At 37.1% G+C, this 12769-nt stretch overlaps 1 protein-coding gene across 1 annotated transcript in view; it reads right to left on the bottom strand.

The window, feature by feature from the left end:
• Window positions 1-2199: 2199 nt before the first annotated feature.
• LOC309807882 (uncharacterized protein) overlaps window positions 2200-12769 on the bottom strand; it is a 64369-nt gene continuing 53799 nt past the window's right edge. Inside the window, exon 4 of the mRNA XM_082627832.1 lies at window positions 2200-2447. Coding sequence (XP_082483958.1) covers window positions 2373-2447 — 75 coding nt within the window. The 3' untranslated portion in view covers window positions 2200-2372. The remainder of the gene's footprint in view (window positions 2448-12769) is intronic.

Below are 12769 nucleotides of genomic sequence, written 5' to 3'. Positions count from 1 at the left end.
CCAAGGAACTCTTTATTTGGTGTGAAATATCTTGGGAGGCTTCTCTTTAGTGCAGTTCCCTGCCTTGATGTCTTGGACTCTTGACCATGGATTGGTATGGAAATTTGGGTACCTATTTGAGTCTTTAGCATCTTTAGTGTTCCAAGTCCCAAGACCCTCACATCTCCATTCATCTCACACTCATCCTTTATTTAGGTTCAATCATCCAGTCCCACTGACTCTCACCTACATATCATAATTTATGTATTGTTGCTTACATTCTCATAACCTAATCCTTCTCCATTCAAAATCATTATATCCCTTTTCTTTCTGATGAAATTTAATTTATCTTTCAAGGGACAACTCTAATGTTATTGCTTCTGTCCTGGACTCAGGGGATGACAGATTAGAAGAGATCTCAGTAATTATTTTGGTTCAAATATCTTTTAGATGAGAAATATTTAGTAGGGGTACTCTGACTCTAGGTCACAAAGGAAGTGTGTGCTAGAACTAGCATCCTAACTGGACCACATAAAGAGTAAGGCTTCTATGAGCTGTCCAGACTAGGTATGGAATTGTACAGCAGGGAAGAAAGAGGCAGAGTTTGGGCTTTGTCCCCCAAGAATGAAATGGAATCACATGTTAAGTTCAGCTGAACAACAAATATAAAAAACAGAGTTGAATAAGAAAAGCAGCAATGCCCATGGTCAAATCATAGATTGAACAAGTAGAATTCGTGGCATGAGAAGAAGATAAGTTTTAGGTTTTTAGATTAAATCATTCAATCAAGCAAGAGTTGTTCATTGAAGACCCAGCAGTACAGCATTCCTCACCATACCACACTCTCTTCCTAGTAGGGAATTGCTAGAACTTTAGGGGAAAATTCATTAGTTCTCAGAGAGATAAATCAGGATATAAGATGACAGCCTTTCTTCAGCAACAGCAGGGACTGCAGTGTGAATTTTGCTTTGCTAGTTATGGGGATAAATTTCCCTGAGTCATCCTTGTCCTATCATCTGGTCCCTTGTGAACAGAATTAAAAAAAAAAATCTGCAAGTTTCTTTGTTAGTTGTAGTTGAGATCTGCCTTCTCGCCAACAATGACAATATACCACACATTTCAAATAACTGCTTTCTACTCACTCCACAGCCATTTTGACAGAGATGCTGGACTTGTAATACTGAAGACCTATTATTTCATTATGTCTTTGAAATATTTAATAAACTCCACAGTTTTTGAGGTCAACATCCCTTTGGTATGCTTTGCACATTAGGCCACTTGTCTGTCTCCCTCATTCTTGTATTTAGGTGCTATTACACATTTCCACTTCAGATCTCACTGATGCTTAAAAATCAACACTTCCAAAGGAGAACTTCTCTTTTCCCATAAACAGGCTTTTCTTTCTACATTTCTATTTTAGGAAATAGTATGGCTATCACCAATAACCCAACATCTGGCTTTCATCCTAAATTTAGCCTTTTAAAAAAAATCTCCAACTCTAATTAATTAGAATTTCAGATGTGTTGCTTCCTTATCTTAAACCTTTCTTGAATCCTTGGCTCCTTTCTTGAATCCATTGCCTCCTTTCTATACCCATGACCGTTATCCAAGCCTTCATTGCTCTATCCTAAAATACTGTCATGTCCTCTTGAATGATCTCCTTGTTTCAAGCATTTGTTCCCCACTGCTGCTAGGAATAATCTATCAAAAATGCAATAGCACTATGCCACTTCCATTCTTAGTGTCATATAATAGCTTCCTATCAGCTATGTGGCAAAAGATGTCAAGGATCTTACGATTGCCATCTCTTATTCTTGAATCATCTCTTCCTATACATCATATCAATTTACTAATTATATAGGACCACTTGAAAAGCCCCAATTTTCCATGCCCTTCCACCACATCGATTTTGACTTTTTCTCCTACCTGGAATAAGTTTTCCCCTTTTTTACTCATATTTAAGATTCACTTTATACTTTTGTTCTAATAAATTTCCCTCAGACCACACAGAATAGATTATGTGCCCTTCCTCTAGACCCTACAGCATGTATCTTTTGCTTTATTAATAACTGCCCTGTAGTCAGCTGTTTATGTTTGTTCTGAGAGTTCAGTCAGTCTCCAAAACCACCCTCAAGTTCAATGATTTTCTAAAAGGATTCACAGAACTCAGGAAGGTCATTATACTCAGAGTGATGGTTTATTGCAACAAAAGGATACAGATTAAAATAAGCAATGGGAAAAAGCACATGGCACATTGTACAGAAGAGTTCCAGGCATGAGCTTCCAGTTTTCCTTTCCCAGTGGAGTCATGTAGACAGCACTTACTTCTCCCAGCACAGAATATTGCCAGAGAAGGTTATCCAAACCTTGAAGTCCAGGGTTTTTATTGGAGGTCAGCCACATAGACACAGGTAACCACCTGCATGGCTGAATTTTGTCTCTCTCGCCTTCAAAGGTGGAGCTGATACCTATAAATCACAGTGTTAACATAGGCTATCTGTCACAGCCAAAGGTCTCCATGTAAACAAACAGACTCTTATTGGGCAGAATATTACGAGGGCCTAGAAGTTAACTCCCAGGAGCCAGGGACAGACTCCCACACCTTTCTTCAGGTAAGGTTGATCTTTACTGCACATCTTTCCACTAAAGTACAATCCCCATAGGAGTAAGGACTATGTCACGTTCATCTCTGAATCCTCATTGTCTACTCATGTTCACCCCAGAGTAAAAGCACCGTATATAACTGCAGAATGAATGAATGAGTCAATTAATTTTAAAATGAATGAAACCTTGAACAACTCTTCAAATCTTTCCACAATTTACTCATCACCACCTTCTAAGACTTAAACTGAACTTACTGAAACTAAATAGGTCCCTTTACTCTTATCTCAATAGTCATCCAATTTCTGTCTTTTTCTTCTCTCTCTTTACATAAATGAAGTATACACTGTTAACAGAGGACGGGAAACACAATAGTCAAAGGAAGAGACCTAGTTTGCTACCTTCTCCCATGTATCCCAGGTGGACCAACGCCCTTGGGACAGCTGTGTGATGGAACTCTGTAATGGAAGATGGAGAAGAACACCTTCCCTAGAGGTGAGCAGTGAGGTCTCAAGAAAGGAAACATTTCTGCATCTTCCTTGTGTAGGGCTCTCCAAGAAGTGGACTCAGGAGAGCGTTGCCTATCTCATACTGAAACGGAGCATGGCTGTATGGTTCTTCCCCACTGTGTCTTCAGCCTGCCTTCTGTCTGTGGAAAAACTTTAGCCAAATTATAAGTGTAATCAGAGAAGTGAGAAAGTGCAGAAACAAAGGAAAACAGTCCAACAAGACTAAATAATAGTTTAGTCATTAAGTATAGTCAAGGACCTTTAGTTCCTCCTTAAGGGTCATAGGTAGTATTCTGAGCCACATCATTTGAGCTGTCAGAGATACTGAAACCCACGCCAGGCAGAAGAAGTTAACTACATGATGACCAGACTGTAGCCATGACATAAGCTGCCACCATTCCGAGAGCTGGCCTCAAAGAAATGGGAACAAACCGACCCTGGACCTGACGATTAGCTGTACTTAAAGCAATCAAGATGACGCTGGTTAGACCACTGCATGACCAATTTCAATCTGACTGTGATGTTTCTTCATGTAGCCTCCTCGCTTCACCTATGAAAGCTCCTGCCCACTGATTGTCAGTGGCGGGGAACTGGCCTCTGGACAGGGATCTGTACTCCATTCCCGCCCCCACCCGCCCCCCGGTTGCCGGCCTCAGAAAGAAAGCAAACTTTCCTTTCCACCAAACTTGCCTCTTTATTGGCTTTTGAGTGGCGAGCAGCTGGACACCCACTTTCGGTAACAGTACTATTCCTGGGTCTCTAAGAAGGCTGTGTTGTTTCCAAATGTTTACTCCATAGATATCTCACTCTATCATATATATCACCATTAGGAAATGTATTTCTCTGAGTTAATATGCTTTTTTTTAAAATTGCCCTTCTTGTTGTTATACATAATGCTACTCTCAGTGTGCTATATAGTTACTCCTCAGGTGATCTTTTTTTTTTTTTTCTTTTTTTCACATCTTTATGGGCGTATAATTGCTTTACATCAGGTGATCTTTTAAAAATGCAAATCAGTTTACATCAGTACTCTACTTATACCCTACAGTGGATTTCTGTGTCATTTAGAATATAATCAATATTCTTGCTATGGAATACAAGACCATAAATCCTAGTCTCTGACCATCTCTCAATCTCACCTATTCATTCTACTATTTTATTTCTTAGTAGCAACTTATCAACTCTCTAGAATTATCTCATTCATTTATTTGTCTATATTCTACTTTCCTTTGACTAGAATGAAAGCCCCATGAGGTCAGGAACCTTAATGACCTTGCTCACTGATTCAGCCCCAGTACTTAGAATAGTGGTGGATACATGATATTTATTATCTGTCAACTGTCAATCATTCATATAGAATCATTAATAGGTTTTATCAGGAGGTGAGAGAACAACTCACTGAATGGCAACTTCTGTAGGAGGGGTCATGCTCACTGCCATGGGTAAAGCTAAGCATGATGGAACTTTGAGTACCCAGTTTGTACACTACTACACCAGACTCCTGTAACCAGGGGAACCTGCAAAAGAATATGAGGGGAGGAAATATAACGACAAACTAATGCTACTTTCACCTTTCCAGCTACCTCTCACTTCAGTGCCCTTCCAGCCATCCTTGGCCACCACTCCTGATGCTTCTAATATCCAGGAATAGAAGAAAATCACATGAAGAATCTTATTCTCTCTCCAATGTTAATGTCTCATTGGTACTCAAAAATATTTAGTTTTTAGGACTTCCCTGGTGGTGCAGTGGTTGAGAGTCCACCTGCCGATGCAGGGGACACGGGTTAGTGCCCCGGTCCATGAAGATCCCACATGCCGCGGAGCGGCTGGGCCCGTGAGCCATGGCCACTGGGCCTGTGCATCCGGAGCCTGTGCTCCGCAATGGGAGAGGCCACAACAGTGAGAGGCCCGCATACCACAAAAAAAAAAAAAAAAGATATACTTAGTTTTTAAACACCTTTAGTAACTGCATATTACCTACAAGATAAAGCAAGGCACCTGCAACACTTAATAATATGATTCTAAACTATTATTCCTGGCTCAAATGTTGTCACTATTCCCAGTGATCTTATTTACCCAAGGGTTCTTTCAACTACTAAATGGTACTGGTAGCAATTAGGGCATAGAATCAAGTTTCTACCTCTCAAGGAGGAAGAAACAGATAGAACAACAAAGAAGGCCATTCCTCCACCTCACTGTGATGGGAAAAGGAACAGAATGGACAGTCAGTAGAAATCTACCTCATACTCAAGACATCCTTTTTAACAAATGAGGAGAGTGAGATTTTAGCTAGAGAAAAATTAGAGGAAATAATAATTCTAGTTAAGTGACAAAGCTGAGTTCTGAATCTGTGTCTACTAGTCCCCAAGGCCCATACTCTTTCAGGTACAGCAGGATGCCACTTCAAGTGTGAATCCGAATGGAAGAAAGTGCATTAGGAGGAATTTTGTGGCTCTGCTAATTAATATTGATATTTAGCAGATCTGTCTTCAGGCCCAGAATATGCATATATAGGACTATGGTAGCTGGGACGCTAGAAAACCTTGTGCTATGTGTTTTACTTATTCTTCATTCAAAGAAGCAGAGCAGAAAGAGGCACCTGACCTTGCACACTGAGAAGGAAAGATGCTTGGTTGGTTTCCTGTTTCCAACCTGTAAGGAAAGGGTTGGGAGAGAGCCCGTGGCTCTGGATAGAGAAGCAGCTGTCTCTCTGGGGGAGACGAGCTCTAGTTCAGCCAGGCAGGCAGGCAAGCGGCCCAGAGCTGAGCAAGAGAATCATCCTCCTCCAACTTGCTGTTATGGGGCCCTCAAGGGGTTAAGGATGGCAGGTTTTTTGGTTACTATGTGCAGCCAGAGAACAAGCAAGCAGATCGTTGCTGACAATTCCAGGAACATCCCCCTTTCATAGGTGAAGAGTGGACTCTACCACAACGCACTCACTGACGTGCAGCTGATCCCCAGAGTCCAGGCTGTTTCTGTGTGTGATCAATGTAATATTCCACTGCTAAATTTAGGGACCCTGTCTCCTATGACAATGGCACCTCACCATGACTAATTAACAATAAAACTGTGGATGGTGTGACAGGTTTAATTATTTAGTCTCCAAGGTTTTGATTAAATTAAAACTCTTTACCACAGGACGAAAAATTAATAATACCCAAGTTAAGATTATAAACAATGAGGCCAATACCACAAATCACAAGAGGAAAGGGTCTCATGACCCAGCTTCTCTGTGTGTATATGAGATTAGTCATCTGTGTGTGTGTGTGTGTGTGTGTGTGTCTGTAAAACCCTGAAGATGTCTGTGTACATATATAATGGTAGACATTAGTGTGAGTATGCAAATAATGTGAGAGATGTATATGCACATGAATTTCTAAAACTGTAAGACCACGTAGAGATATATGTGTACATGACTATTTACATGCATATATGTTTATATATGTGTGAACAACTCTGAAGATTTCTATGTGCATATCCAGCATTGAAGAAGTATGCAAGTATGTGTGTACCACACTGGAGATGCATGCATCTATATAACTCTGGAAATGTAGCTCTGTGGGTACAAAACTGTATTTTATGTATGTCACAGTTGAGATGCACGTGGGTGCATGCAAGTCTGTGTGTGCATGTGTCCACTTTTGAAGAAGGACTATGCTGATCCTGGGGATGTTTTTATATATTTTTTGTGGACATAAAAACTTGGTATAGAAGTATGCAAATAGTGTGTGTATATATGTTACATGCAATTTTTATATATTATGTATATATTTGATATATCATAATATACAATGTTTTATATATATATACAATGAAAATAGATTATATAATATATATTACAATATAGGTGTGAATATACCACCAGGTATACAGGAATATGCATAAAACATTGTAAGTCCTATACGTTAACCTTGCAAGATCTTTCCCATGTGAATTTATATTCAACATTAGAAGTGTGTGCTATATATGATACTGAAGATATGTGTGACCATGTTCATTATACTAGAGATACATGTATAAACATTTACTACACAGGAAGTGTGCAGAACACTAAAAATACATTGTGTTTGCATATAATATTTTTCAATTGTGTGATATATACATAACAAAATTTACCATTTTAATTATTTTAAGTTCAGTGTCATTAAGTACATTGACATTGTTGTGCAGCCATCACTATCATCCATCTCCAGAGCTTTTTCCTCTTGCAAAACTGAAACACTCTATCAATAAAACAATAACTCCCCATTCCCTTCTGCTCTCAGTCCCTGGAGTCAACCATGCTACTTTCTGTCTCTATGACACTCTCAGTACCTCATATGGGTAGAAACATACAGTATTCTCCTTTTCTGACTATCTCATGACACTGAGTTCACCCATGTTGTAGCATATGTCACAATTTCCTTCCTTTTTAAAGCTGAATAATGTTCTATTGTATGTATATACCACATTTTGTCCATTTATTTGTCAATGGACAGTTGGGTTTCTTTGACCTTTTGATTATTGAGAGTATGAATGTACAAATATCTATTCATGCCCCTTATTTCAATTCTTTTGGGTATTTATGCAGAAATGGAGTTGCTGGGTCAAACAGTAATTCTATTTTTAATTTTTTGAGGAACTGCCGTACTATTTTCCATAGTGGCTGTACCATTTTGTTTATAAGCTTTTTATGTATGTGTTATCACTGTATAAGAAATACATACAACTAACTATGCATTTATATTTTTATTAATGCTCCTAGTTAATGTTGTCACCTTATGCAGAGTTCCAAAACTAGAACTTGTTAAAATTATCATCTATGCAAGTGGTTTTCAAACATTTTCTAAAGGAGATTTTTTCTCAAACAATGTAATATTTACCAAGCTAGTAAAGATATAAAAATAAAACATTTCTTTAGGGCTTTGGAGATCAAAGTCTCATTATTTTAGCCTCCTATTTTCTCTCCAGTTACTGTCAGTATTAGTCAGGGTTCTCCAGAGAAATAGAACTCCATAGAATAGATAGAGTTCTGAATAGAACTGCAGGCTTGGAAGTCCCACAGTCTGCCCTCTTCAAGCTGGAGAAACAAAGAAAAGCTGGTGGTGTAATTTAGTCCGTGTCCAAAGGCTAAGAATTGGGTGGCTGATGGTGTAAGTCCTGGTCTGAGACCAAAAGCTCAAGAATCAGGAGCTCCAGTGTCCCAGGAGCTCCTGGGAGAAAATGAATGTTCCAGCTCAAGCAGAGTGAATTCTCCCTTCCTCTGCCTTTCTGTTCTATTCAGGCTGTCAACAAATTGGATTCGATGATGTTCACCCACATTGGTGAGGGTGATCTTCTTTGCTTAGTCTACTGATTCAAATGCTAATCTCTTCCAGAGACACCCTCACAAACACATCCAGAAATAATGTTTTTCCAGCTATCTGGGCATCCCTTAGCCCAGTCAAGTTGACACACAAAATTAATAATTATTAATAATAATGGTTATCTCCATGGAACACTAAATAATTTGCAAATTACTTCTCTATAACATCCTCTGCACATCCAGTCAGACACCAAAAAAGCCTGTGATTTTACCTTAGAACAAATACCCGAACCCAACAATTCTTCTTCATCTCTACTCACCCTGCCTGTCTTTCATCTGGACCATTGTGATAGATATAATTATTTTCCTTCCATCCAAATTTTTCCCCTCTGTGGCCCACTACCAATAGCTTTCTTTTAAAAATGAAGTCCACCATGTCACATCACTCTTTCTTTAAAGCTCTAGTTGATTTTACACTTTTGATGGGATTATGGTCAAACTTCAAGTCTTGGTACAACGACTCTTCATATCTATTTTTTACCTTATTCTCTAGATTCATTCACTGCCACTCTTTCATATCACAGAATCATCTCATCAACCCTTATGATTTAAAATGCCATGGAAAGGCTGAAAGCCCTACAAATTCATTTCTCAAGCCAAGAACTCTCTCTGAATTCTAGTATCTTACATCCAACTGTTTGCTCAGGATCTTAACTTGGGTCTCTAGTAGATACTGAAAACCTCTATAGTCCAAAACAAAACTCTTGATCATCTTCTATTCCAAACTGGTTTCTCCTAAAGTACTCCCAACTTAGAGAATGGTAATTCCATCTTTCCAATTGCTTAGGCCCAACTTTTTGACTCATCCTTGAGTTATCCTCCTTCCCTTCTAAAATGTTCTCCATAGAGCTTTTCACCATCTGATGTCCTCAGCATTTTTAATAATTATTTTTCTCCTCTAGTTAGAATATAGGCTCCAAAGGAACAGGCCATTTTTTTCCTATTTTGTTCACTATCATACCTTCAGTGACTAGAATTGTGCCTGAGACACAGCAGTTGCTCAATAAATATTAGTTCAATAAATGAATGACTGTTTTACCCTGAGCTCTAGCCACATAAGTTTCCATTATTATCCAAACACACTAGATACTTTTCTAATTAGTTATTTGCACACAAGTTGTTTCTTCTGCTTGCTGAGCCATCCCTACCACCTCGGGCTCTAAGGCCTTGGGCTGTTACATGCTTTTGAAATCTTCAGCTGCCTCAGGCAGTTGTGGATTAGCTGTTGTATTCCAATAGCTTTTTGTTTATTAACATTCTGACATGAGAAGTATCTATTAGAATAGTGTAACATTGTCTCAAAATTATTTATTTCCATATCTATCTTCCTTACTATAATAAAATGTTCTTAGAGGTCAGAACTGGGTCTTATTTATTTTTGAATATACAACATAGAGCATAGAATGTCAATACATATTTCTCAAATGCAGGAATCAATAATTCAACAGTTCCTATCTGTATATCAATCTGTGACTTTCCAGGAATGCTGACTGAGAACAAAAGTCAAAAACAACAAGAAGTGCAAGAAAGAATACAGATGACATTTCTTCCCAAGAGTGGAAAGTGTTTGTTTTGTGAATTTTATTTACATAAAGTGATAGGAAATGGAGATTAAAGTAAAAACCAACTAGTGGAATTTGAAAAAGCAAGTCAGGGTCAGATTTGGGTCCTACTTTTTCTTTCCCACAAAGATTCTGACTGGTTGGACCAAGACAGGAGAAATGGCTATTAGAAGATGCTTATGTAGCTCTACTAGTGAGATCTGGGTCATAGGTGGAAGCAATTTTCCTAATGTAACACAAACTTTTCTCTTTTGTCTTGGAAATGTGACAATAAGTTTTTATGAGACTTATTCAGTGACTCTGATCATGCTCAAAAATCTTACCCAGGCAGACCTAACATAGATGTGATTATCTTAGAAATGACCCCTTTTAATAGACTGCAGGTGTGAGTGTGAAAGTGCATGTTGGGGTTTTTCTAAGTCTCTGCCATTCACAAGATAAATAAAGGAAGCAGGTTGAGGCTGAAAACTCCAGAGCTACCTCTGGTAGTAGAAGACATTTCTACTACCTCTGGTAGTAGAAAACATCTCCACTTCATTGGAGATGGTGTAGTACCCAAATAACCATATTACATATTTTCCCAGGGTAGACTCTGAGGAAGAATTTCCTGTTGATCCCTCTGTGTGTTCTGAGACAAAACTTTAGTTCTGGGAATAATTTAAAGTTTAAATAATTTAAAGTTCTCTAATGATCGGGGGATGTGTGTGATATTTAATGATATATCTTTGCCTTTATCAGGGGTTGATATGTGACATATGAAGAATATTTATGTAAAATGTACAATCACCAGGAAAGTTTTTAAAAACTCATGTGATACCTTCCTTTCATAACCTATGATGAGTCAGATACAGTTTCATAATGGACATTAGGTAATAACATATTTTGCTTTTCTTTTTACTTTAACTGCTTGGAAGCTTAGAGATAAATTTTATGTTCAGTCATTTTTTTCAATCAACATAAGGCAGTGGTTAATATTATTTTCTTTTTCATTATCCTTGATGTTTTTAAGATAACTTCATAAAAGTATGATTTGTATACAATAATGTTCACTAATTTCATGTATATAAAACAATAAATTTGAACAAATATTTACAGACATACAACCATAGTCAAGATATAGAATACTTCTATAACTCCAGAGTTCCCTCACTGTACCCCTGCAGTCAATTATTTTCCTAGACCCAACTCCTAGCTACCCCTGATCTGCTTTCTGTCCTTAGTGGTTTGGCATTTCTAAAACGATATTATAGATGCAATCATACAATATGTTACCTTTTATACCTGGCTTCACTTAGCATGACCATTTTGAGATTTTTACATTTTGGTTTGTGTTTTGGTTGTTAATAAATTTTTAATGCTGAGTAGTATTCCACTGTGTGTATATATCACAATTTGTTTACCCTATCACCATTTGAATGATATTTAGGTTGTTTTGGCAGTTATAAATAAGATTCTACAAACATTTGAGTACATATCTTCATGTGGACAAATAGTTTCACTTCCCTTGGGTAAATGCCAAAGAGTGGAATTGCTAGGTCATGTAGTGGATATTTGTTTAATTGTATGGGAAAGAAACTGTTATATTGTTTTTCCCAAAGTGACTCTAACACTTTGTAGGCCACCAGCAATATGTGAAAGTTTCAGCTGCTCCAAATCTTTTGTCAGTGCTTGGTTTTGTCAGTTTTTCTAACTTTAAAAAATTTTAGTCATTCTAGTGAGTGTGTAGTGATATCTCATGTTTTCATTTAAAAAAATGAATTTTTGTAATGATTAACACTGTTAAGCTTTTTTTCATCATTTGCACATCCTCTTTGGTGAAATGTCTGTTAGAATATTTTGCCCATTTTTTAAATTGGGTGTTTATTTTCTTATCACTGAATTTAGAGAATTCTTTACATATTTTGGATATAGTACCTTTGTCAAATATTTGCTTTGCAAAGATTTATCCCCATTATAACCATTTACCTTATAACCTTGTTAAACCCACTTATTAGTTCTAGAAGCATTTTTGTAGTTTCCTTAGTTTATTCTAGGTAGGTGATCATCACCTCTGCAAATAAAAATAAGTTTATTCCTTGTTTCTAATCTTATATCTCTATTTCTTGATTTATTGCATTAGTTAGGACCTCCAAAACAAGCTTTGGTTGTTGTTGTTGTTTTAATTTTGCCATATATGTGATCTTATAGAAAATTATTCCACTTATCCCTTTATGGCATTAGGTATAGATTTTTCTTAGATGACTTTTACCAATTTGAGAATATTCCCTATTATTCCTAGTTTGAAGTGTTTTTTATTATGGTTATTATGAATAGGTGTTGCACTTTATCAAATGCTTTTTCTGCATTTTTTGAAATTACCGTATAGTTTTTCTCCTTTATTTTGTCAATATAGTGTTGTATTGCTTGAGTCAGTTTGTTAAGTATTTCTGTGTCTGTGTTCATGACAGATATCATTCTGTAGATTTACTTTCCTGTAATGTCTTTGTGTAGTTTATGTATCAGGGAAATGCTGGCTTTATAAGTTAAGTGGAAATTTTATCTTCTATTTTCTGGAACAATTTGTATAGAATTAGATTTATTTCTTTCTTAAAATTTTGGGAGAAGTCACCAATGAAACCATCTGCACCTGGAGGTTTCTTGATATGAAAGTTTTTAACTATAAATTCATTATTTAATATGTATAGAGCTATTTTGATTCTCTTTCTTCTTCAGTGAGATTTGATAGTTTGTATCTTTCAAAAATTTGTCTATTTCATATATATTTACAGAAAGTT

The sequence above is a fragment of the Mesoplodon mirus genome (genome assembly GCF_964341445.2).
Source record: "Mesoplodon mirus genome assembly, chromosome: 7".
Classification (NCBI taxonomy): Eukaryota; Metazoa; Chordata; class Mammalia; order Artiodactyla; family Ziphiidae; genus Mesoplodon; species Mesoplodon mirus.
This window is presented reverse-complemented; position numbering and strand designations above follow the sequence as displayed.